Here is a 23,548-nt window from a genome sequence, read left to right as displayed (position 1 = left end):
TAGGTGGCCATTAAATGCGTTTCAAATTGCAAAAGGTTTATATGGTTAACGAGTGCATAGCAACACTTTTTTACAACTTTCGTGTGTCGTAGCCGTGTATGATCTTGCTAAACATAGAACGATGTTCTTCCATGCAATAGATGCGGTCGAGCTATATCAGCTACGCAGTTTATACCATCACTATTTTATTCTTCTAGTTAATGAAATCTGCTGTTGCTGAACGTATTCATCCCGTAGGTTTGTCATGAAGGTCGACGTTATCAATGCACTCCGTTAGTTCCGTCAGGTCTCCGATAGTAACAGTGTCGACCGAGTCAAGCCGGGACCTGGAAACAAAGTTAAAGTGATGTTGTCTCATTAGCACCACGGTGGCTCCTCTGTTAGCTCAGTTGCCATGTTTAGCAGTTGCAAGCACCATGGTGACAGGGCAATGAAGACAAATGCCACGGGAAGACGGACTTCAATGTAAGTACTGATAGGTCTGTTAGCTTGTGCATGACAAATGCTGTTGGTTGCGTTTATGGGGCAATTTGAGAAGTAAAATGCAGCTAGTAGCCACATTAGCCCTGAGACTTCTGTGCAGTTGCAGAGAGAAACACGTCAATTTCATAATTTCAGAAAATCCCCACAAGGTTTGAGTCATACATGTTCGTAATTTCATTATTCTCATAGTTACACTTGCCAAGAAAATAGAACTGATGCCAGTAGGAGAAAGTTATACCTTATACTGTCCAACCTTTAACCAAGGGCTGCACACATATCAGCAGTGACATAAGATGAATGCCACAAAACCACGTCAACGATTTGGTGCCAACAGGATGATGCACGTAAACGTTTTAGAGTTTGCACATTATTTTAAGGCTCAGAGTGAAACTTTGCAGAGTCTGGATGAAAGAGGACACCACAACCTATGGGGGGCACTAACTGTGCATTATTATTTGCAGGAGTCACTTTGTTTTCGGTGCTGAGGTGTAATGCACACTGGAACAACTGGGCCTCGGAGCTAAATCCACAAACTAGTGTAAATATCTTCCAAGCTGTTTAATCTGTTTGGTTACGTTTTTATGCACCGTGCATGACAAAGAGCTGCCATCAGTTGGATTATTAGCCGAGCGGAAGTCGGAGTAAAGTTGCTCAAATTAGCCGACTACTGAAAAATGCTGCTTTTCTTTCTCTCTCAGTTTATAGATACTTGCCTGTGAATACTCTAACTGTCAGCTCATGTGATGACAAAAGTAATTGTTAAAACAGCTGAATGTGATTTAAAGGTGATTCTTTAACTCCCAGATGCACAGTTCTAAGTATTACAGCACTTATCTGCACATCAACAGATAAGGGATTGGAGCCTGCAACCCTCTGATTAGACCAATCCCTTTCCTCTGAGCCATGAGCAACGCAGTCTTTCCAGTTTCAACTCTATACATTCTGTTACCCTTTCCATATCCTGCGCTTCCAATTCTGAGAAGAAATTCGTCAGAAAAGGGAAGTTTGGAAGGGGGGAGGAAAAAAAAGAAAGCTAAACTGAAAGGAGCCGGGTGTGACCTTCCCCTCCATCCTCCCATGTGTTGGAATTTCCCGCAAAGAATGAGAAGGATCTTGCGCCGTAAATTACAGCGCCGCTCACGTTGGAGGAAGGCCTTATATGGGCATGGAAGTGGGCGTGGCCACAGAGCTGGTAGCTGGGCAGGGAGGTAGGAAGAAGGAGGGGGGGGGGGTCACAAGACCAACAGAGATACTGAGACGACGTACAGCAAAGAAAAAGGGCCGCATTGCCTGTGTGTGCGCGCGTTTGTGTGTGTGCGTGTGCAATCCCCGTGCAATAATGTGCAACGGACAGCGGCGGAAATGCGCCCGCGCTTCTGCAGATTAGCGCTGCGCTCGCGGACTGTTTACGCGCGGACGTCGAGCCCTGCTTTCTCCTCTGACTTTACAACCTGGGGGTGAGGAAGGGGGGAGCGAGTGAGGTCAGCGGCATAGCATGAGTCAACCTCGGGGATGTGTGCAGTCATCGCAGCGGGGCTGGATCGTGGCGGCTCTCCGGGGCTGAGAGTGTGCGTATCCACGGGCAGAGCTGCCGCCAGCGGCGGCGAGCGCGGTGAGTATCGACGGCTGTGCCGCTGTTGTTGTGCTCCGCTCTGCATGTTATTGTGGCCGAAGCTGGCGGACAAAGTTTTGTTTACCTCGCCGGGGAGAACTGGGCGCGCACTGGCGCGGATCTGACGGTTCGAGATGGTCACAACCAGGCACCGAGCGCGTTAGCCTCGCTGACAAGTTAAATTTGACTCCGGAGACGGTTTATTAGCCGTGCCACACAGCTCTGCTCTGCATTGTTGGCATGCTGTGGTGCAACCGGCCGTGGCCATAATCCGTTTCCTGCAACAAAGGCTCTCCCGTGAACGGAGCCGAGCTGCCTGGCGGTGTGGAGGCTGGAGGGGGACCCGGGAAGAGCCTTGCCTCTGGAGGACTGCGTGTTTTGCCCCCGCCGTGTTTGCGTGCCTTGCACGATGGAGGCCTTCATTGTGGTCGCTAGTGTGCGCCACACGGGCGATGGATTAGGGCGGCTAATGCTGCCTGACATTCATCTTAAGCCAATTTACCCTGTTACATTGTTTATTGAGTTAAAGCCCAGGCTCGCCCGAGGTTGCACCGACGATGCGTCACGATGATCCCTCACCTCGGGTGGTTTTGGTGGACCCTACCTGGGACGGGTCGCGCCACAACGTGGACGCTCGCGCACCACCGGGAACGTGTCATTTAGTCATGTGCACCCTTTTCCCAGGTCGGATGTTTCGTAAGGTTTGATGACATGTTTATCTATAGGAGTTCTCACGCCAGTGGTGGTGCACACGCGCTGCACGGTCACTGTGTTTTGTCGGTCCACGGTGCCCTGGAGCCAGTGCAGGATCTGAACAGCTGCAGCCGTCTATTTTAGGAAGCTTGCGTTTTACTGGGCCACTGGAGTAAACGTCGAGGATTGTCAGTCACTCCCTGCACGGCAGATATGGCCTGTTGCTGCTAATTTGTGTAATCTGTCATTTCTATCTGTAACAAAGGCTCCCTGTTCACTGGATCCCAACAGTTAGGATCTGTGGCAGATTGGATCATGTCAAAATCTGTTGCCAAACCTCGCCGTCCTGCCATACTTTTGATAATGGTGGCGGGTTTCCATGGTGATTAGCAAGAGCTCCAAAAAGCCACGAAAGCCTGCGAGGCCGTGGTGACTTTTTTTTCTTGCGCTCCCCTTTCCTCCCGGCTCGTTGCACGTGTCATCGTGACTCATGCTTGCTCACTTTCAGCCGCTCTTCCTCTCTGAGTCTGCAGCCGCGGTTCAAAGGTCGCAGGTTCAATCCTGCTCGCGCAACTCAGAAGAGCCCGAATCCGCTCTGCCTGATGAAGCGGTGCCGCGGGATTTGGCCTTGTTTTCCGGTGCGTCCCGCCGGTGTCACATCCCATCATGAGCTGTGACGCAGTAATGTCTTGGAAAGTCATTTCCAGGAAGTATTGATTAAGCTGTAATAACCACCTCCCAGATTCGGCGTGCAGGCCGGATTACATCTGTATGTCGTGAGCTGTGTGAAGAATGACGCTGTTTACCTTTAAACTCTTTCAGTGGGGGTCTGTTGTAGTCAAAGGCGACCAGCAGGTTCTTGTATAGCTGAGGCGGGGTAATAATGAGACCCCCCCCCCCACCCACCCTGTGGTGACCCCTTCAGACAGATGACTCCATCCTTGACCTCTTTCTTTTTTCTGTGCAGGGTGTTGCAATTGAGTGAGAAGACCAAGCTGACTTCTTCAGAGCTGCACACTCCAGGCTAGCAAAGAGCTGCAGAAGGAAGAAGATCCACTTTCACTTCGGCTTACATTTCCAGGGCGGGCTTGGGTTTGGCGGTTTTATTGTTCTCAGACTCGGCTTGCGCGGCGTTGAACAGAAGCAGCAGGCTCTCATGCCCGTCATGAGCGTGCCAGCCCAGCAGAAACCAGGCAGCAAAAGAACAGGCAAGCGCATCACTTTCTTCAACGAACAAAGCTTAGGGATGAAGGAGACTTCTCAGCACCCCGAGGGGTCCTATTATGTCCCAGGCGGCGGCGCTTCAGACCCCGGACAGAGCGAGGCGGCGAGTACCGTAACGTCCAATCCGGAGGCCCCTCAGATGTACCTCAACTCTGTCATATTCAGCCCGGACAAGGGTGATCAGAGCAGGGGTCACTTTCAGCAGACTGTGCCCATGAAGTGGGCCCAGCAGGAGCCCACTCAGCAGCAGTCCCAACAGCAGAGAGCCGTGTCCTGGAACACCATGCCCAGCTGGGGACAAAACATGGCCAATTACATCGGAGGTGTCAACGTCACCGACTCCAGGAACCAGAACGCCTTCGCAAAGTCCATGCACGAGGCTTCTGGGCTCCAGCAGCACCAGCCGCCTCCCGGCAGAGTTGCAGACAAGCTGCCCAACTCGGCTGCCGACACCTACAGGGATGCGGTCAAGGTCCGGGCGCTGGACTGGCAGCAGCAGGGTCCGACCTTTCAGGAGACTCTAAAGCCGGGGGCTCTGAATGCCCAGCAACACAGCGCATCGCACCCAGGGGGGAGTTCAGTGCTGCAGCCTTTCCAGCTGGCCTTTGGTCAGCCCAAGCAGCACCTGCCAGCCTACTACCAGGCCTTCCAGGGCAACCGGACAACCCTACCTAATCCACCTATTTATTCAACGCAGGCAAAACCCCCACAGCAGTTGCAGCAGCTGCAGAAGCAAGAGCAAATATGCCAGCAGCAGCAGCAGCACATAATCCAGCAGCAGATTCAGCAGCAGCACCAACAGATCCAGCAACAGCAGATCATCCAGCACCACGTGCAGCTGCAGCAGCAGCACGAGCAGCAGCAACAAAAGGTACAGCAACAACAGCTCCAGAACCTGCAGCAAATGCAGCATCAGCAGTTGCAACAACAAAACCCTCATGTGCTTGACTATTACCCCGCAACACAAAACGCGCACCCTCACCCACACCCACATCCACAGCCGGTGGTGGTCCACTCCCAGGAGTCCTCCGCTCCAGCGCCGCTGAACATCCAGGAGCCGATCATCCAGGACATCACCCCGGAGCCCCAGCAGCCGTCGGACCCTCTACAGCCCCCGCTACAGTCAGAGCCCCTGTACCAGACGCAGCTCCAGTCTCAGACACAGGTCCGAAGATCGCGCCGGCTCTCGAAGGAGGGCGGAGCGCCGTCCGACAACCCTTTCCTCCTGGCCTCATCCGAGCAGAGCGCACCGGAGACTCAGGGCTCCCAGAACGGAGCATGTGACGTCCAGGCAGCCCCGACAGGAGTCATCCAGAGCACACGCAGGAAACGCAGGGTGTCCCAGGAGGTCAACCTGGAGACCCTCGCACAGAAGGCCTCAGAGATGGAGTCGCTGCCCTCTCACGTAAGTAACCATTTCCTCTCCTCTCCACACGGTTGTACGGCAGTTTATATCCCACCTCTCGCGGCAAGCGGGAAGCCCTAATCTACTCCGAGAGTTAGCAGAGGGTTTAATTGTGGTGGGACTTTAGATCCCCTAGCAAGAATGGGAACGGGAACAAATGGCCCCTTGCAAACGGCAGGAAAACTGCCAACGCGTTGTTGTGTGTGACTAATGTGCCGAAATGCTGAATGTAATCAACACCCAGCAAAACACACGCCACAGACGTGAGCTGTGCCCCACAGAGACACACACCCAGAGTGAGTTCAGCTCAGATATTCATGGAAGTCATTGATTTTGGTGAACAAAGTTGATAAATTTCTGTATACCTGGTACTTATCTGTGTTTATGTGCTGGATGTCTGGGTTGTGCAACAAGTTGCACAAACAGCTCTGAGTCAGTGTTCGTGCCGTTCAGCTCGGGCCGATTATATAGACGCTGTGTTTGGTTACAGGGCTGCACACCTCCCCCCCACCTTCCATCAAAGGCAAGAAACTCCAGCCCAGCCTTGTCTGCCCCTGCGCCCCTCCCTGCCTGCCTTTATGCATGTGGGGGGGGGTGCAGGGTTGCCCTGCATGCAGAGCTCAGCAGAATTTCTCTCCGCTGCTGCGGTGCAGGGGCTGGAGTTTTCCACCGGCAATATTGAGCGCAGATGCAGCGCAGCTCTGGCCGGGCGGCGCGCCACGAAGCGGGGTAACAGAATGCATGTGTGCGGCCTGTGATGTGGGGGTTTAGAAGGCAGTCAGCCACCGCGGTGCACGGCAGACCACTGTGACCGACTGTCGCTTTAATGGGAATTTAGGACTATTTTAGCTCTTTTTTCCCTGCCTGGTTCTGGCAGAATATTTGGGATTCTTTGCAGTGAAGTGACTTTGTCGAGACACCTGAGAGTGACAGTGAGAGTGCGTTGGGCCTGACTGTGACGTGCGGCTCCTCCACTTGAGGGTTTTTAAGTAGACGGCCTGAACATTTACAGATTATGGCTTTGACCTGCTTTAGGAGCCCCACAGGCCCTGGAGTCCCACCGATTCGGAGGGTCTGAGCTCCAAGCGGGCCCGAGAAGATGGCCTCCTCCCTCTCATCATCCCCGTGTCTGTGCCGGTGCGGAGGCAGGATCCCTCCTCTCCGGACAGCGACGACTTGGGCCCGGCTTCCAGCTGGGCCCCCAGGCCTTCAAACCACCAGGAACCTGGCCGGGACGACCACAAGCCCTCTGTCATCGTCACTCGCAGGCGTTCTCTGAGGAACTCGCTGTCGGAGAGCTCGGAACAAGTGGGTGCATCTGTGATAATCCCAGTTCTGTTCAGATATTTTTATCAGATTAGATAAAAACGGGGGCTCTTCTGATCTCCACTGTGTCTTAGCTGCTGCGATTACATCTTTGCGTTTATTCCACGCCACCCCACACTGCTCTCCCCTCCCCCACTGGGGCTTCATGTCTCCCCTGCCCCCATTTCAGTTGTGTACAGTTTTCCCTTTCCGTGTCTCACGTTGAGGGGGGTTGCAGTGTCCCAGATCAAAAAGATTATCAGGATTTGGCCCTGTTGTCCTGTACATTATGTACCCTACAGTGGAAGGTTGGGTTGCCCTTGCTTTTACCACTATCGCTGCGGGGGGGGTGGGGTGGCTTTCTTTAGCCCGCTAAGTCACACCTGTATCTCGCATCAGGTGAGTATCTGCTGTGTCAGCTGTATGAGAATTCACTCTTTTCCTTATCAGAATGGAGGCACGGAGGGAGAGAAGGACGACGAAAGCAAAAAGTGCAAAAGACGCCCCCGGCCAGAGCCGCTCTTCATCCCGCCGCCCAAGCCCAGCGTATTCATCGCCCCTCCCGTCTACTCCAGCATCACCCCCTACCAGAGCCACCTGCGCTCCCCTGTCCGGCTCGCCGACAACCCTCTCACCATGCCGCCCTACACGCCACCGCCCATCCTCAGCCCCGTCCGCGAAGGCTCCGGCCTCTACTTCTCCACCTTCCTGTCCTCCGCCGCCGCCGCCGCCGCCAGCGGCCAGGGCCTGCCGCCTCCGGCCACCCCCAAATCGGCAACCCGCAGCCTGTTGCGTTCCAGTGAGTTCACCCAGAAGTTTGAGGGGATTCAGTTTGAATATGGTTTGAATTGTTAGTGAACGCGGCTTGTGTTGCCTCTCCTTCAGACAGCTGCGACATCACGCCACCGGTCCTGTCGGCGATGGGCGAGGCCACTCCTGTCAGCATTGAGCCGTGAGTGTCCCAGCACTGACACCGGCCTTCGGCCTTACATCCTGATGTTACACACCAATAACCTGCTGTCGCTTCACAGCAGTCAAACCGGGCACTTTTATTATAAATTATGAGTAAGATCCCCTGGTTAATTTGAGGATTTGCGGTTACCGTAGCAACACTCGGGGCAGTTTATTTAAATGAGGCCGTCTAACGACAGAGGAAGCGGCTTTAATGAGGAAGCAGGCTGACGTCATCTGATACCGAGAGTACGAGTCTGCACACGTGCAGCAGAGATGTCAGGATACCGGGTCGACTTAAGAGTCCCCATGAATCCCTCAGCTTTTGATAAATAACTGCCACTTGTTTTAACCTTTCGGCTGCGTGTCCACAGACTCGGCGTGTTTCTGCAGCGTTCATCTGTGTGTATGAGGCCTCTCGTACATCGGGGCTGTAGCCGGGCCTCCTATGTTTCCACAGAAACACGTTTGAACTCGTAACAGCCCACCTTCCTCAGGGGAGGGATAAACACACACTGCGGGGGGAGGGGAGGGCAAGCTCAGGATTGTTTGGGTGATTTCCACTGGTTTGAGGTGATGTTCAACCCACCGGAGATGCAGCGTCTCTGCTGTAGTGCAGGGTTGTAACCCTCAGAGTTTGGGTTCAGGCTGCAGTGATCACGGTCCCGCCTCTCTCCCCAGACGGATAAACATCGGCTCTCGGTACCAGGCAGAGGTGCCGGAGCTGCGGCAGCGGTCGGCTGTGGAGCTGGACCACCACGGAGCGGAGCTGGTCTGGGCCCCCCTTAATCAGCTGGAGGAGAAGCAGGACTACCAGCAGAAAGGTCAGGAGAGCACCAGACGTCCACGGAATCAGACAGATCGTATGTTAAACGCTCTCCTCATCACAGTGAACGACCTCATGCACCTGGCCTGCTCCAGCGTCTTCTACGGTGGCGGCACCAACCAGGAGCTGGCTCACCACTGCCTGCACCAGTGCAAGGGAGACATCATGGTGAGCATCTGCCCCCCCCCCCACACACACACACACACACACACCAGTCAGACTGGTTCTGGGACTGTTTGATCCAACATGAAAAGTAAATTTGAGTGGATGTCCCTGTGCCGAGAATTAAGACATGAGACATGAGAATTGCTGGAGCCTGATCATGTGACCAATCACAAGGGACGTTCCGCTCACGGCGTGGCGGAGCAAAGCTCCGTCAGGCCCTCCGTCACTGAAGACCTGTGACTCTCGGGCAGTCCGAACGCTCCGGTGAAGATTTCAGGCCCCGGCCACCAGCACTGGTCCAGCGTTGTCAAGGAAACCACATATGGGGGGGTGTCAAAGCGCCCACTCTCCAGCAGCAGCAGCCCGTCTTTCAGAATGCACAGACGGCCTCTTCTCCAAAGAATAGAAGTGTTTGTTAAAACAGAAGCATCCCGCACAGCTGCTCCTGACACCTGATCCGAGCATGAAATGAGAGGTGGCTCCGCTGCCCGGTTACCTGTTGGCAGTACGGGTTTATGGTTTATTCTGCCGCACGGTTTGCTTCCTGTAACAGGAAGTGTCCTAACAACCACTTTGTTGTCCTTCCAGGCTGCTCTGTCCCTCCTGATGTTGAAAAACCCAGTTCTGTCCACATCTCATCATCTGGCAAATTACCACTACTCAGGTAAATAAAGCTAAAAATAACCTGCGTGCACGCTCGCGCTCCGCTCGCGCTCCGCTCTGTCGGGCGGATGTGTCGGAATCGCTTTCACTGCCTCTTTTTCCCCCTTGTGCAACCCGCGAGTGAGGGGGAGAAGGAGGCAGCTGCAGCGGCGAGAGTGTCGGGACTGTGGCGGTGGGGGGTGGGCAGGCGACTGGAGGATTGTCAGGGCCGACGTGCTGTGGGGGGGTGGGGGGGTGGCTACAGCATGTGGTTAATCCCTGGCAGAAGACAGTAGGCTCATTGTTTTTGGCAGATTTGACTGCGTGTGTGGTTTTTAAAGGCAGGGGTGGGATTGTCACACATTCAGAGCTCCGAGGAGAAGCTGCGACTTGTTGAGCGCTGCGTGTTGCTTCTTTAAAAGTCTCACTGCCCCCCCCCCCTCCCCCAGGATCAGACAGCTGGACTGCAGCTGAGAGACGCCAGTTCAACAAAGGCATCACAGCCTATAAGAAGGACTTCTTCATGGTGCAGAAACAGGTACCTGGTGCAGGAATTAAACCCGCCGTAACAGTTCCCTCCGTCTGCAGCGACGGGGGACAGAGCTGGTGCTAACGGCCCCCGCGTGTGGTTCACAGGTGGTCACCAAGACAGTGGCGCAGTGCGTGGAGTTTTACTACACCTACAAGAAACACGTCAAAATCGGCCGCAATGGGACGCTGCTGTACGGCGAGGCCGAGCCCGCTGAGAGCAGGAGCGGCGAGGAGGACACGGACCACAAGGTCGGGACCCCCGACGGAACGTGCTGGAGTAAAGTTACAAAAGCTCGCATGTTAAACGACTTCTTTTTGGTTGCTCAGAGACTGGAGCCGCAGCAGGAGGAAGACAGCAGGAAGTGGGAAGGGTCAGCTGACAGGAAACAGGAAGCGGACCCCAGCAGCGTGACACACACGCTGCAGCCCACTCACAATGTGAGTGTGAAATTAGTAACGATGCGCGCACCAGAAAGGGCGCCAAATCAGCAGGAACAGACAGAAAAACATATTGTCCCCACTTGTTGACAGCGTTAGTCTCTCTGCCCAAATATCGGATGACCTGCTGTTTCCTGCACCTGCTTTCGGAAAAAGTCCCCTCAAAGAACACGATACTTTGAGGGGAAGATTCTGGAGGGTCGCTCGTGAAAATGGAAGAGAAAGTATTTGCAGCACCTAAAAATACACCTGAAATTCATGAGTCATGAAGTGATGGGAAGACGGGTGTTTTCACCGGGTCACGGTGGGGATGCACCGCTACTGCATCATTACTAAACTAAACATGTCGTTATTTGAGAAATTGATGCTCTGGGAGAGAACTCAACATGTTTCTAGTTAGGGTTCTCTGCTTTTTTTTTACCGCTTTTCAATTCTGCAAATCTCCTGATTGGATGTGCTGCCCCCTGGTGGAATGTTCGAGGATAACGACCTCTCGAACTTGACATCACGCCGTTTTTCCCCTCATTGACCACTTCAAAGACTCAGCCTATTGATTTAAATAGTCCACACATGTTTTTCACGCTTACATACTACTTATTGATTGAGTCACACTCTCTTTTTTTTTTTGTTCACAGCCTGGAACCGTCCTGATCATGAAAGGCCACGAGGAGCTGGGGAGGCCCCAGCCCATGTCGCGGGTCATCCACCCCCCTCACCCTGCCCCCAAAGTCCGCTATGATGTCAACGCTCGCAGGACGGGCCCTTCAGCGGGCAACAAAGCCACAGCGGGACCCGAGGGAGAGTTCCCCTGCAAGAAATGCGGCAGGTCAGTGGTCAGATGGATGGTCGGCGGGTTGTTTATGTAAGCAGGCCGGAGGACACCGAATGTTGAATTTGAACTCTGGGTGAGCGCCTCTCCCGGCTTACAGAGGCGAGTGTTGTGCGTGGTCGGGTGAAATAGCAGCCCATCCTCAGGCCTTCGCCACTGCCAGCGTGTCCTAGCAACAGCAACGGCAGGTTATTCCACACGGAGCCAGAGCGGCCCAGTAACTGGACAAGAGCTGCTCTCACCCTCTCCACAGCTCGTTATAGATCACCAGTACTGTTCCAGTCAGCCCAGCATCCATAATTTAGACTCTTCCGCCGCAGCTAGTGACGGCTGCACATTTTCCGAGGCACCGGTTGTTCTCAGGTTCTCCGATTGGTGTAAAAACACAGATTTCCTGTGATTTCTGCAGGATCTTCTTCAAGGTGAAGAGCCGCAGCGCTCACATGAAGAGTCACGCCGAGCAGGAGAAGAAGGCGGCGGCGCTGCGGCAGAAAGAGGCCGAGGAGCGGGCGGCGGCCAGGGCCGCCGCCGAGGCCGCCGCCGCCCTGGCCGCTCGCCAGCAGAACGGGTCCCGGCAGATGAGCGGGGACAGCACCAATGACGATTCGTCAGACGGGGAGGACGAAGAGGACGAAGACTGGCAGTAACGGTCCGGGCGGCGCCTCCTCGTCAACCGGAGTGGGAGGAGGGGCTCAGAAGTCTGTGAATTCCGTGGAACCAGACGTCCGCTCGCCATATTCAGGGACGGGCTTCCGCCCGCGAGCGTGTGTCTCCGCCTGCCTGGACCGAGCGTGTCCACGCTGTCCAGAACTCGCCGACGCCCCTTTACTCCTTTGCAAGAGTTCTCTCTTCCTCACAGGGCTCAGATCACAGCCACGCCGCCGCACCTCCTGGCGCTGTCCTCCAGGCCGGACCGCAGCTTCCTCAGCACTTAACACCCCCCGACCCCTCGACCCCCCTCCAATTTGAACGGATTGCGGGTTGCACCTCTGATGGACGCGTGCAAACTGTTGCCTTTGTTTCTTGCCGCTCTCCTGCACGCCAAAGCTGTCCAAAGCTTTCACCGATGCACCTCGCCCCCTGGGTGGCCACGCCCCCTCCCGTCAGTCTCCAGTTCTATGACCCCCCCCTCGACTTTTTGTAGTTTTTGCTCCTCACTGTTGATGTTTCGATACTTTTTATGGTAAAATGACAATCAATTTTCCACTGTTGTTGTTTTTTATATCTATATAAACACATAAACAGGTCAGTGTCATCTCTTCCGCCTGTGTAGCTGAATTATAGTTGATGTTTCTGTGAATATTCATGTTGACAATGGTTATTACAATTATTACATCCTGGTTTTTGGCTGCAGTTTAACAGAGCGCTTTTTCGTACTCGTCTGTATCTTATTTTGCTCCTCTTTTTTTAATTATTGTTATTATTTAAACAGATACTACACGCTGCCTGTTTTATTACTGTGAGATTTTGTTCTTCTTTTGGAAGCCAGAGATGAAGAAAAGGCAGAAATGTGCAATAGAGCAAGTCGACCCATCTTCCCCGGCCGCTCGTATGGTCGCCTCTGACTGTTGAAAAGGTTTTTTAAAAAAAAAAACAGACACCAGCCTGGCGTGAACATGTTCTTCTGGGTTCTCTGGGCAAAGGTTAAGGGGTTATCTTCCTTTAAAGGGCAAAACAGAGGGGAGTTGGGAGCTGAAGTGGCTCCGTAGGTTAATCCTGGGTCTATGCACAGACTCTGGGTGTGTGTGCGCGTGTGTGCGTGTGTGTGTGCGTGTGAGGTTAAAACTGTACACCAGTCAGTTGGGAGAAAAAAAGACAGGATTTTGCAGACTGTTAAGATATTTGGTATGTTAATTTATATTTCCTTTTTATTTGGGTTTGAGGTTCATTGGGGATGTTCACAAAAACGCTGTTGAATCAAGGCCACGACTCCAGAAAACTGATGGCTGTAAACTCCTCATCCAGCCGGTTAAGGGAATTTCAATTTAAAGTTAAAGAAAAGGTTTATTTAGCTAAAGATTAGACAATATATCAGAGTTTAACTGTATGTTTGCATACTTTCTATGCTATTTTCATATGGGGTTCACACTAACGAAAAAGGAAAGAATCTCAAGTGCTTTTTACTACGGTGTAACTTATTCGTTTCGGTTTAATTTTTACCACCTGTGATTTTAGTAATGATTTATGAAGCACTATATATTAAAGTTTTAAAACATTCTTCAGGATTTTTTGTGTCTGTATGATTAATCAAGGTGTGCCAGTGACTGAGTCTGGGTGTGTTCCCCTAAAAGTCCACAAGGGGGCAGCATAGCTGCACGCGTCCACTCATCGCAGTTCTTATAGAGAGCTGAAGGGGGCGCTGTTGTACCAGCGGCGTGGACAAACGTGACCGGACAGGAAGAAAGGCAGATTTTTTTAACCTTAATTTCCTTTGACATCTCAAAGCAACTACTATTCACCTCCGCGTCATCTTTCCTGCTCAAATCATTCAATAATTTCCCAAAAGACACACAAAAGGATCCCAAAAATCACTTGGCAAACGCGCCCATCTAACCGGAAGTTGAAGCCCGGCGTCTATAAACTGCGCAGAGGTTCAGAGTCTAAAACCCAGCTTTTGCTTCTAAAGAATGTCAATAAAAAGTAGCTAACCCGGCTTCTTCCTCTTTTATAGAGCTCATAATTACTAAAAAACATCCGCATAAAGAATCTGAGGAGCCAGATATATTTTATTAATAATGTAATAACTAAACAGCTTCATTGGTAGTTTGACCAGTGAAGTTCTACTTTTTAGACACATTGTAAGCAAATGGGCTAAAAATTTAGCTTCATGCTCGCTGCGATGAGATTCTTAAAGGGAAACAGCTGCAGACTAGAAATCCTCAATGAGTAAAATTCATTTTGTAGGTGCATCCGGAGTGTTTATTAGGCTCCAGATCAAGGCCAAGAGGCTGGACATCGTCATGGTCTGGCCCAGGGTGGAGGCTCTCTCCTGGGCCTGTGTGTCAGGGAGGATCTGGCAGCCTCACACACGCTGCAGGCATCATTTCTGGATCCTGACGAGCTTTCAGCCTGCTTGGACACATCCGAAGGGTCGGGGCGCAGAAGTGGAACCAGAAACGTGCACTAGCACTAATCAACAGCAGAAAGAGGGATTTTAACATTGGTCGTCAACAGGTTGGGAAGTGGAAACTCTAAGACGGGCCACAGCGTTCCTGCGTGATTTACATCCTAATATTTAAGTTCTCTCCTTCAAATAAGGACCGGCGTCCTCGGAAAGATGTTCCAGATAACAGTAATGATGTTCTGGCAGGAGCAGCACGCCACGATCGGCCGCCTTTGATCCCAGGCTGGGTGGGTGGTGTCCCGAACATCTGATCCAGATTAAAGCTTCCATCCTAATATGAGGAGAATGACTGGTTCTGCACACAAATGTCAGTTTATCTTCCACGTCCCAGTATAACCAGTCTGTTTATCCTCTCTGTCCCAGTATAACCAGTCTGTTTACCCTCTCGGTCCCAGTATAACCAGTCTGTTTATCATCTCTGTCCCAGTATAACCAGTATAACCAGTCTGTTTATCCTCTCTGTCCCAGTATAACCAGTATAACCAGTCAGTTTACCCTCTCTGTCCCAGTATAACCAGTATAACCAGTCAGTTTATCCTCTCTCTCCCAGTGTAACCAGTTTACCCTCCATCATTTATCTTATCTCAGTTTATGTAACACCAACACCGTTCCCATGGTAACACCGTAAACATGACATCACCATAGCAACAGTCAGGTGTGAGGACACATCAGACTAACCTTCCTCCCTTTTCTACCTTTTCTGATTCCCATCATCACTCCCCAGCGTTCCCAGTGCTCCCAGTTGGCCCAGTTGACATTCTGCTGCCGGTCGGCCTCGACAGCTGGGCCTCCGTCAGGCCTTGTTTGTGTCTGTCGCTATGGTGACGCAGCGGCGGTGGCTAACGATGAGGCTGAGCCAGGATTAGCGCCTCATGCTAACTCTCTTTGATTTCCTGTCTTCAATAAAACTTTATTGATAAGCAACACGAGTGGAGCAACAGGAAGTGGCGCTAGCAGGGCTAGCTAACAAACCTTTAATAAAATAAATAATATAAAATAAAATAAATTAAATTAAATTTTTTTAAAAAAAATAAAGAAATATTATCAGGCCTTTTAAGGTCATCCTTCTACAGCCACGTTGGTCTGGAACCAGGATGCTGCTCACTTCCTGCTGTGTTTGGGGTTGTTGTCATGGAAACCCTCATTATGGAGGTATTTCCTCTCTGGAAGGGAGCAGCACGACCCTGCAAGTATTTTTATGTATCCAAACTGCTCCTGGTCCTGGGACGTGGACAACAGGAACAACAACAGTCAGAGCTGTCCCCTTCCCTATAACAGTCAGAGAAATTTAGGGTTTTTCCCTTTAATTTTTGGTTTATAAAGGATGATTCCTGTTCCTGACATGTGTTTGTGTGTGAATTTTAAAGCTATCCGGAGGATTCTAAGCTTCATTTACTGTTTAAGACACATATTTTCAACATAATGGCATATTATAACTGCTTATAACGGCTTATAACTGTTTATAACTGCTTATAACGGTTAATAGCAGAAAAATGTCCTTTTGCTGTCGCTCACAGGCTACTAGCACCTGAAAAACAAGAAGAGGCAACAAAAACAACAGGAGAGCTCAGGAATTTCCACCTTAACAGGCTCTTTATTACATTAGAATCAGAATGCGCCGATTGTATCTGCTGCCATCTGCGGTTGCCAGGCAACCGTCTGGTTCCGGACCCCGATGAAGAAGCAGTGGCTTATTTCTTTAATATTTATGACTCTCAACTCCTCCGTGCCCGAATCCTGCAAAAGGAAGCACCAAACAGCGTCAGACGCCGACCACGGGGGCACATCTGGCCGCTTCCGCTAACCAGAGCTTTGAGAGGGTTTGTGGAGAATTAGCTCACCTCCTGGTCCGAACAGCGCAGCGTAGCAGGGTTTGTGGCAGTAGGGTTTACCATCGTGCTGAAAGAGGATGACTTTTATCAGAACAGTGCACAAATCCAGGCACTTTCAGCTGCAAATGCCGGCGTATCAGTGCTAGCAAAAGATGCTCCGTGGCTGTTAGCATCTAGCTTCTGTTCTTGGCGTCAGGACGTCTAGGATCACTTTGACAAGGTATTTCTAATGTTTACTGCCTGGTGAAAGAAGAACTGTTGTGACCAGTTGGGCAACTCGTGGCTCAGAGGGAACCGGTCTAGCTAGCGCAGGGTGGCGGGGCCCCCGGGGGCCCTGTCCCCGGGGACGGGGCCCCGCCCCCACGGCCCCTGTGTGTTTTCACGGTGTAAAAGATGGGTCAAATTCAGATTCACTCTCCCTAACTGGTGTGTGTGTGTAAATATGTTCGTTTCTTTTTCCGCAATAGCAAAATTAGCTAGCCGCGAGCTAGCCACAAAACACGTTTGAGCCAACACGGCGACGCAGCAGGAAGCAGGAAGCACGAGTTCATGCAACTTTCTGTGCAGGAGACTAAAAGAGGAACGCGCGGTGTTTGTTGCCGTGGCAACGGTGTCCTGTCACAAACAAACACACGTGAGGGCCTGCTGCACCTTCCTGGAGAACAAATGTGATGTTGCCTCACCTCGGCGTGGGAGCCCGCCGCCAGCGTCTTTTTGCACTTCTGGCAGCGGAGGCAGGGCCTGTGCCAGTCCTTCCCCAGTGATGTCACCTTCTCAGCTGGCAACACACAAAAACACTGGGTCACTACCCGGACGGTGGACTTTACCCAGATGGGGAACCGGTGTGGATGGAGATGTCACAAGGGTCCACCCTGCCGCTCGGTTAATCAGTCTCAGACAGTTCAGGCTGAGCTCATTCAGCCCAATAAAGGACACTCCCTGCAGATAACTGCGGCCTTTCTCTGGGCGTGGTGCTCAGGGGGAATGAGTGCACACCGTCCCACAGGACTCTCGCTGCCCCCCCAACCCCCCCGACCTCTTCATCTGCTGGACGAGCTGCACAAACACCCGTCAGAATAACCAGTCCTGCTAAGACGGCTAATGGTTCAGCTAGCTTGATACCAACCTCACATAAACCAGGACAGCGGGAAGGTCAAACCTGTAGTTTCACAGGAAGCTACCCCCACCTCCCCCCACCCCCCCTCACCACCCCCACCCCCCCGCGACATCACTTTGTGTTTTCTTCCTGTAAATAAGAGATTAGGCAACCAGCAGCAGAAGCACAGGGTTGTTGTCCAGGCCTGGGTCAAAGGCCGGGTCCTCCACATGTGGCACAACTGGAACCAGAGTCTGACCTCAAATAATGACCAATTAGCCTCCAATAACAAACCAGGACACCGAGGAAATGCAGCGAGGCCATCCGTCACTGCTGGCTACCGCTATCTGCTGGCATCAAAGAGCGTTATGGAGGCCAAAATATGGCATTATTCCCCTTCACACAATCAAAGATTTGTTTTGGAGCTGAGGAAAATTTTGGGAATGTAGTTAAATTTAGATTTTTTTAATTAGCATAAATAAAGACAATAAAAACAAAGCTAGTATGTTAGACTGCTTGCAGTCCCCATGTTTCGCTAAGCTAACAGGCTGAGGGACGAATCTTCGTTAAACCTTGTTTGGAAAAACACTTTTGCATGTTTTGCATAACTAAAGCGTGGCGTCTGCGCCAGCATCCAGCGTGTTAGCACTTTAGTCTGCTAGCATCTTTACAACCTTCATTAAGGACAAGTTCAGCCAGTGGAAAGGTTGAATTTTGGTTGGAAGATGACCAAATCCCCCCTCGTCCTTCAGTGGTAGCCTAATCGCTTCCATCTGCGCGCCGAGGAACACAAAGGCCGTGGCGGTATCGTTAGCCTCCGCTTCATTTTCTGTTGGCTCTAACTTCGCTTGTTTTGGCTGGCAGAGATTTTTCCATAATGAAGACGGATGGGAAGCAGCATTCCTGCTGCCGCAGTCAGTCACAAATTAGCTTCTTATTTAGCAACAGCCTGGGAGCATCTTCTCACAGTGACTGACTAAGTTTAAACACCCAGATATTAACATTTATCTAAAGCACATGAAGCTAGCATGACTCGGTCATTTGGCCTGTAGTCCTGGAACATCAGTATCTCATAATAGACCCTCAGATCCTTTCTAAGCTTCAATAAAACGTGCACATTTGTGACAACTATGAGGAGGTTCTGTGTTTCTGGAGCTCGTCTCAGGCTCGTCTCTACCAGCACTAGATATGCAGGACATGTGGCTACATGTGTATCTTCACATCGTCATTCTGAGCTCCTTTAAAAAAAAGAAGCTAATAATCTCTGCATGGAACGCTCTAACCCTCATTTCCCCTCCTACGCAGAAAACAAGGAACTGGTTTTGAAGCACGAGGAAGGCAGAAGAATGCAGAAATCTCACCAAAGTAAACCTCCTTCCCGCAATTTGGACACTTTGGCATGGCGCCTCTGGTCTGAGCTGAGCAAACACGCAGCGGTTTATCCCCTGGATGAAGACAGACACCTGCTAGCCCCTACACGACGCACCGTAAAGTGCAGATGTGCGCTCAGCCCTGTATTTATAGCTCTGAGGAAATAGTTCCACTCCGACTCGGGTTTTTTTTCTAGCAGTGGGAGAGGCCTGAGTTCACAGAATCACAGAGGAGGGTCGGACGGTTCAGCTCCAGCCGCTACTGGTGATTAAAAAAGGCTGATTTTGAATCATCTTTAATCTTTTTAAGCCCATTTTATCACTGACGGGCGACAGTTGAGGCACAAATGCTGTTTGAGCTTCATCTGAAACTTCGCTCGGCCAAATGTTCATGGAAATACTGGTGGGTCCCCCTCCAGGGAGGCTAAAACTTAGCTGTTTCTATGCTGATTTACAGGAGACATTTGTCATTTTTGGCCGACAGCCACTGATCTCCTCAGCAGAATGATCCACTTCCTGCTCTGACTGCAGGCACGTTAGCATTAGCGTTAGCAACGCGAGCCTCCAGTCAATAAAACAATCTCACTTTAATTAGGATGGTTTTTATCTCGCAGGTCGCACAGGTTTATAGATAACAAACGCTGCTGATGAATCATGTTTATTGACCGACACATGAGGACGGACCGTCAGGGACCACCATGTTGCTCTGTGACCCCATGAAAGAGCTGCAGAGGTGCACCAACGGTCCCCCTCATCAGGGCGGGTCCCCCTCATCAGGACGGGTCCCCCTTCCATCAGGACGGGTTCCCCTCATCAGGGCAGGTCCCCCTTCCATCAGGACGGGTCCCCCTCATCAGGGCAGGTCCCCCTTCCATCAGGACGGGTCCCCCTCATCAGGGCAGGTCCCCCTTCCATCAGGACGGGTCCCCCTCATCAGGGCAGGTCCCCCTTCCATCAGGACGGGTTCCCCTCATCAGGGCAGGTCCCCCTCATCAGGACGGGGCTGGTGTATTGATGGACCACATAGTCCTGAGGTCAGAGGGTGTCGACCCAGGTGACCCTGTCAGGGGATTTAGAAGGAAACTACAGACTGTAGTTTCATTCAGGCTATTAGCATCAGGCTGAACAGGTCAGGCGAGTAATTCCTGGTTTCTGTACTGATTACAGGTCTACAGGTCGGCACCATAAAGCACTGGGTCTACAGGGACCTGATCTCAGCTCAGGTCTAGTCGGGGGGGGGGGGGTGTCTGGTTTCCATGGCAACATTGGGTTTCCCTCCAGAAACTGTGCTAAGGTTAACGTTAGACTGACTTGCGTGGTGGTGCATCACACCTCACACAGACAGTCGTTCCCATGTAACCGGGGCGACGGACACAGTCCAGACTCTCTTTATCAGCTCGTCTTTGATGCTTTGATGACCTCACGGGGAGAGACGGACACATCTGCAGAGATCTTCTCGGTTTCTTGATTCACACCCCAAAATTAGCGTGGGATCATATTAGCGCCAGAGATTTCCTGTGAATATTGTGTCCCTCGCCTGTCCTCAGGAATGTGGGACATGTTTGACCCTTTTTCAGTGACGTGATGCGTTCAGCAGCGACACCAGACGTGAACGCCACCATTCACCCGCTCAGAAGGCTCTCGCACATAAACAGCGCTGCAAACAGCGGTTTCCACGGTAACAAGCCATTGGCAGGGCAGTTGTGTCTGTTGCTATAGCGACAGCGGCCCCGCAGCAACAGGAAATGAAACGCCCGCACGTTTCCGGTGAGGCCATGTGATCATTTCCCCTATTAAGACGGAGGAACGTTTGTGGTTATTTTGAGTTATTTTGAATTCGCCGTTCGGGACATCAGGGCCCGCTAGCGTCTCTTCACGATGATTCTGCTCACGCTCCTCCGGTCCCGTCGGACTCTCTAGCCGCGCGCGCCCTCCTCCCCTCCTTTATCTCAGAGCTCATCTCGTCCTGCCACTCACTCAAGCCCCGCCCCCTCCCACTTTGATGTTCTGTCAGGAAAGTGCGTTGACGGAAAGATGTGGAAACCATCAAAGGTCCGTTCACTTGGATCTGTGTTGGACCCTTCAGAGTCCATAAATGTTCAAGCAGCAAACCAGAACTCTGCTAATGTATAAAAGTGCTGCTGCTAATGTACTTAGCCAGAACATGTTCTCCTTCTGGCTGCTCCCTGCTAGTATTTCCACTTTTCCTCCCAAGCGACTTTGAAGATTAATGGCCTTCGCTGTCACCATAGTAACCATCATGAGCACCACTAAATGTCTCACACCCCAGACCTTGAAGAGGGAACTGCTTTCGTAACCTTTCCACGCAGGTTCAAACTGCGTTGATTGGCGGCTAATCTGGAAACCCGCTGCTGGGTTTCACTGTGCTGGAGGATTTGCCCAAAGATTGTGCTAAGCTAGCATAAAGGCTCGGGGCAAAGGTCGCTCTAGATCACAGAAACCATCAAACAACCCACAGACACATTTTGGCGCCCACTGAGTCCTCTCGAGGCTGAAGACTCGACCCGCCCAACAAAGCGGCGCTTAAATAGACCTTAGTCAGCTGATTAGTGAGACCAGCTGGGTCAGATCAGCTCATCAAGCTGCTCCGCTTCTCCTAGCTTTAGCATCTCCGGCCTGGTTGCACACCCTCCTCCACTGGTCCATGAGTGTTTTTACAGGAGGCTTCTCCCAGTAGGACCAGTAGGACTCGCTCACATGTGTGGGGGCCCTTCAGAGAGACCGTCCTCCTCACTGATCCAGCCTGGAGGCGGGACAGCTGCTCCACACGGCCGCTCTCCTCATCCGTCGCTCTGCTAACAAGCAGTTTTCATCAGGCTGCGGTTTTCGCTTGATCTTTAAAGCTTAAAGCAGTTTCGCTGATGTCCTGCAGTCACGGTAACCGAACGAATGGTTCTGCACTAAATAATACGCCTGCACATTAGCACTGGCTATAAATCATGCTAAAGACATGCTACAGACGGACGGATCATGGTCGTGTATGTAGTTTAGGCACCACAGAGGATGAACACATGCAGATCTGAAGGTCACTCCCAGCTAATCTACACTCATGCTCATGCTAGCCAATCTCTGTGGTGCCTAACCTATATACACCTAGCATGCTATAGACATGCTACAGATGGACGGAGGCTGGGCTTAATGTTGGTCCTGGTAAGTTTAAAGTGAAGCTTAATTGTTAAACGTCTGGTGCTGAAAGAGATGCTGGGGTTAGCTAAAACCGTGTCTAAGTTCCATGCTAAAAGGCTAATCATCAACATTTTATCTCTGTTTTACTGAGCTTAGCATCAAGCTAATGGGTTCTGCTAATGTTCAGAAGAAGAGGAGTGCTTTCTAAAACATTTCTGTCTTGTATTTTAGCTAAGCTAAGCAAATGCATCTGAGGCTCCCTCCTGTTGTGTTTTTTTCTTTACCTCTCTGGCACAACACAAATGTACTACAGGAGTAGCATGAGAGCACAGAGGAGCTAACTAGCCCCGCTCGTTAGAGCCCCACTTGGAATTTTCCGAAATATTGTGGCGAGGAAACCTCTTTACGTCTGGAGGAGCCACAAACATCTTGAGGTTGTTTCTGGACTCAACTCCTCTCGGAACCGTCCAGATCAAAGCTGCGCTTGTCCCACCAGCTTTTATCTTCAGACATTTTTGAGGCGTCTGTCCTTCTCGGTGATGTCCTCAGATTTCTGCTCAATATCTGACAAACTGGCGTATCCTTGGCAACGGCTGCACCATAACATTAAACACCAGACACACACACACACGCCTGGCAAAAACAACATGATAAAAAAATGCTTGGGCCCCGTGTTGGGCTTCAACTACGTGGGAATGTTGTGGAATCCTGCCAGAGCAGCAGATGTGGGTCTATGGCAGATGTGGAACTGGTTCCAGTGCCAGTCCAGTCATGCTGTGTCCAGTTGTCTCTGGGAACTGAACCCACGTTAGCGTAGCAACATTTCTTTTTCAGCAGCTAGATGGTGGTGGACTTTTATATGTCCTTTATTACCGTGTTTATCTGATATCTGATATATCTGAACGAGTGAACTAGGTGGCGCATCACTTGTGTGAGGGTCAAAGTCAAATCGCTGACCTCCACAATAGGAGTCACATTCCCAGCTAGCTTCACGCGAAAACTGCGAATCAACTCCCAACTTCCCGTGAGCGAAACACAATATTTGTCTGGCAGGCTAATGAGCATGAAAACAGGATGAGGAGCGAGGAGATGAAGAGGAGGAGCGAGGAGCTCCGTTTGATGAGTTTACCGGCTGTTTCCTGCCGCCTGCACAGGGAGGCTGGCTGCTCTGGGACATGTGATCAAAGCAACAGTCTCGCTTGAACGTGTGAGCTTATCTGTGACAGGGCGATATCCTCCTCTGCTAGGACATGTCCTCTTTTTGAGACCTACACCTAGAGAGCCCTTCCAGTGGACCAGGGTGGTTGTGGAGGAGCCGGCGGGGCCAGAAAGGCAGGGAGGTGGGGGGGGTCAGTCAGCAGGGAGGTCCTGGCTCAGACCCGGCTAGACCTAATCGGGATTGTCGGGTCAGCCAGGAGCTTTTAGACTTCATCAGTCCTGTTGCTTGAGGAAGATTCCATCATCTTCATCATCATCATCTCCTCTCTGGCCCAGTAAAACCATTAACTGTTGATTATCAGCATCACAGATCAATCATTAGCATTTTGCAAAGCGATTATCGCAGGTGTGTTTGAAATACGTGACCTGACGTGCCCCCTGGGTGGTGCCTTATTTCAGTGATTTACTGTAGCATAATGCTAATGTTAGCATCAAAGCATCATAGAAACTCCAGTTTATTCAGAATTTTCCGAGGCAACGTCGCTCTAGTGAAAGACAAACATGAACCAACCGACCATTTTTGGACATGAGGACATTGTGACCTCCCCAGAGACGACCACTTCCTTAAAAATGACCTCTGCATTGGCCACTTCGGCGAAACTATGGACCATCTGGCAGGCAGAATGCTCGCAGGCGTACGTAATTTCTATATTGGGA

General features: G+C 51.4%; 2 protein-coding genes and 1 long non-coding RNA gene across 7 annotated transcripts; 1 reads left to right on the top strand and 2 right to left on the bottom strand.

The window, feature by feature from the left end:
* The first annotated feature begins 175 nt into the window (after window positions 1-175).
* On the top strand, window positions 176-13,329 carry mideasb (mitotic deacetylase associated SANT domain protein b). Of its 5 annotated transcripts, XM_057058344.1 has the most exons (14): window positions 1,717-2,095; window positions 3,756-4,883; window positions 5,013-5,417; window positions 6,453-6,725; window positions 7,173-7,521; window positions 7,608-7,674; window positions 8,355-8,497; window positions 8,564-8,667; window positions 9,253-9,328; window positions 9,756-9,844; window positions 9,943-10,086; window positions 10,165-10,275; window positions 10,911-11,101; window positions 11,514-13,329. In XM_057058344.1, exons 2-14 carry the CDS (start codon window positions 3,945-3,947, stop codon window positions 11,749-11,751), a joined length of 3,129 nt encoding a protein of 1,042 aa, XP_056914324.1. In that variant the 5' UTR covers window positions 1,717-2,095; window positions 3,756-3,944; the 3' UTR covers window positions 11,752-13,329. The 5 variants fall into 5 exon arrangements, with proteins under 5 accessions (XP_056914322.1, XP_056914321.1, XP_056914320.1 ...); XM_057058342.1 differs by lacking the exon at window positions 1,717-2,095 and adding exons at window positions 176-465; window positions 945-1,021 and having other exon boundaries at window positions 3,756-5,417; window positions 9,943-10,275; XM_057058343.1 differs by having other exon boundaries at window positions 3,756-5,417.
* LOC130539767 (uncharacterized) lies at window positions 12,691-15,143 on the bottom strand. The gene is made up of 2 exons (XR_008954217.1): window positions 14,907-15,143; window positions 12,691-14,233 (listed from the first exon to the last, which is right to left on the bottom strand). It is a non-coding gene; the product is annotated as an uncharacterized LOC130539767 (long non-coding RNA).
* A 655-nt stretch (window positions 15,144-15,798) lies between these two features.
* crip1 (cysteine-rich protein 1) lies at window positions 15,799-18,725 on the bottom strand. The gene is made up of 4 exons (XM_057058351.1): window positions 18,518-18,725; window positions 16,744-16,838; window positions 16,070-16,127; window positions 15,799-15,965 (listed from the first exon to the last, which is right to left on the bottom strand). The coding sequence occupies exons 1-4, from the start codon at window positions 18,555-18,557 to the stop codon at window positions 15,928-15,930; spliced, it is 231 nt and encodes a 76-aa protein (XP_056914331.1). The 5' UTR covers window positions 18,558-18,725; the 3' UTR covers window positions 15,799-15,927.
* Between the last annotated feature and the right edge of the window lie 4,823 nt (window positions 18,726-23,548).

This window comes from Takifugu flavidus, chromosome 16 (genome assembly GCF_003711565.1).
Source record: "Takifugu flavidus isolate HTHZ2018 chromosome 16, ASM371156v2, whole genome shotgun sequence".
Taxonomy (NCBI): domain Eukaryota; kingdom Metazoa; phylum Chordata; class Actinopteri; order Tetraodontiformes; family Tetraodontidae; genus Takifugu; species Takifugu flavidus.
Note: the sequence above shows the minus strand (reverse complement) of the source record. Positions and strands in the feature narration are given on the sequence as shown.

Excerpts from the sequence above, each read along its gene's own strand:
- mideasb (XM_057058342.1), top strand. The coding sequence starts at position 3,945 with ATGCCCGTCATGAGCGTGCCAGCCCAGCAGAAACCAGGCAGCAAAAGA. Across the intron at positions 8,498-8,563 it reads GCAGGACTACCAGCAGAAAG|TGAACGACCTCATGCACCTG; the intron begins GTCAGGAGAGCA and ends TCCTCATCACAG. Across the intron at positions 9,845-9,942 it reads TCTTCATGGTGCAGAAACAG|GTGGTCACCAAGACAGTGGC; the intron begins GTACCTGGTGCA and ends TGTGGTTCACAG.
- crip1 (XM_057058351.1), bottom strand. The coding sequence starts at position 18,557 with ATGCCAAAGTGTCCAAATTGCGGGAAGGAGGTTTACTTTG. Across the intron at positions 16,128-16,743 it reads CGGCGGGCTCCCACGCCGAG|CACGATGGTAAACCCTACTG; the intron begins GTGAGGCAACAT and ends ATCCTCTTTCAG. Across the intron at positions 15,966-16,069 it reads TGCGCTGTTCGGACCAGGAG|GATTCGGGCACGGAGGAGTT; the intron begins GTGAGCTAATTC and ends TTCCTTTTGCAG.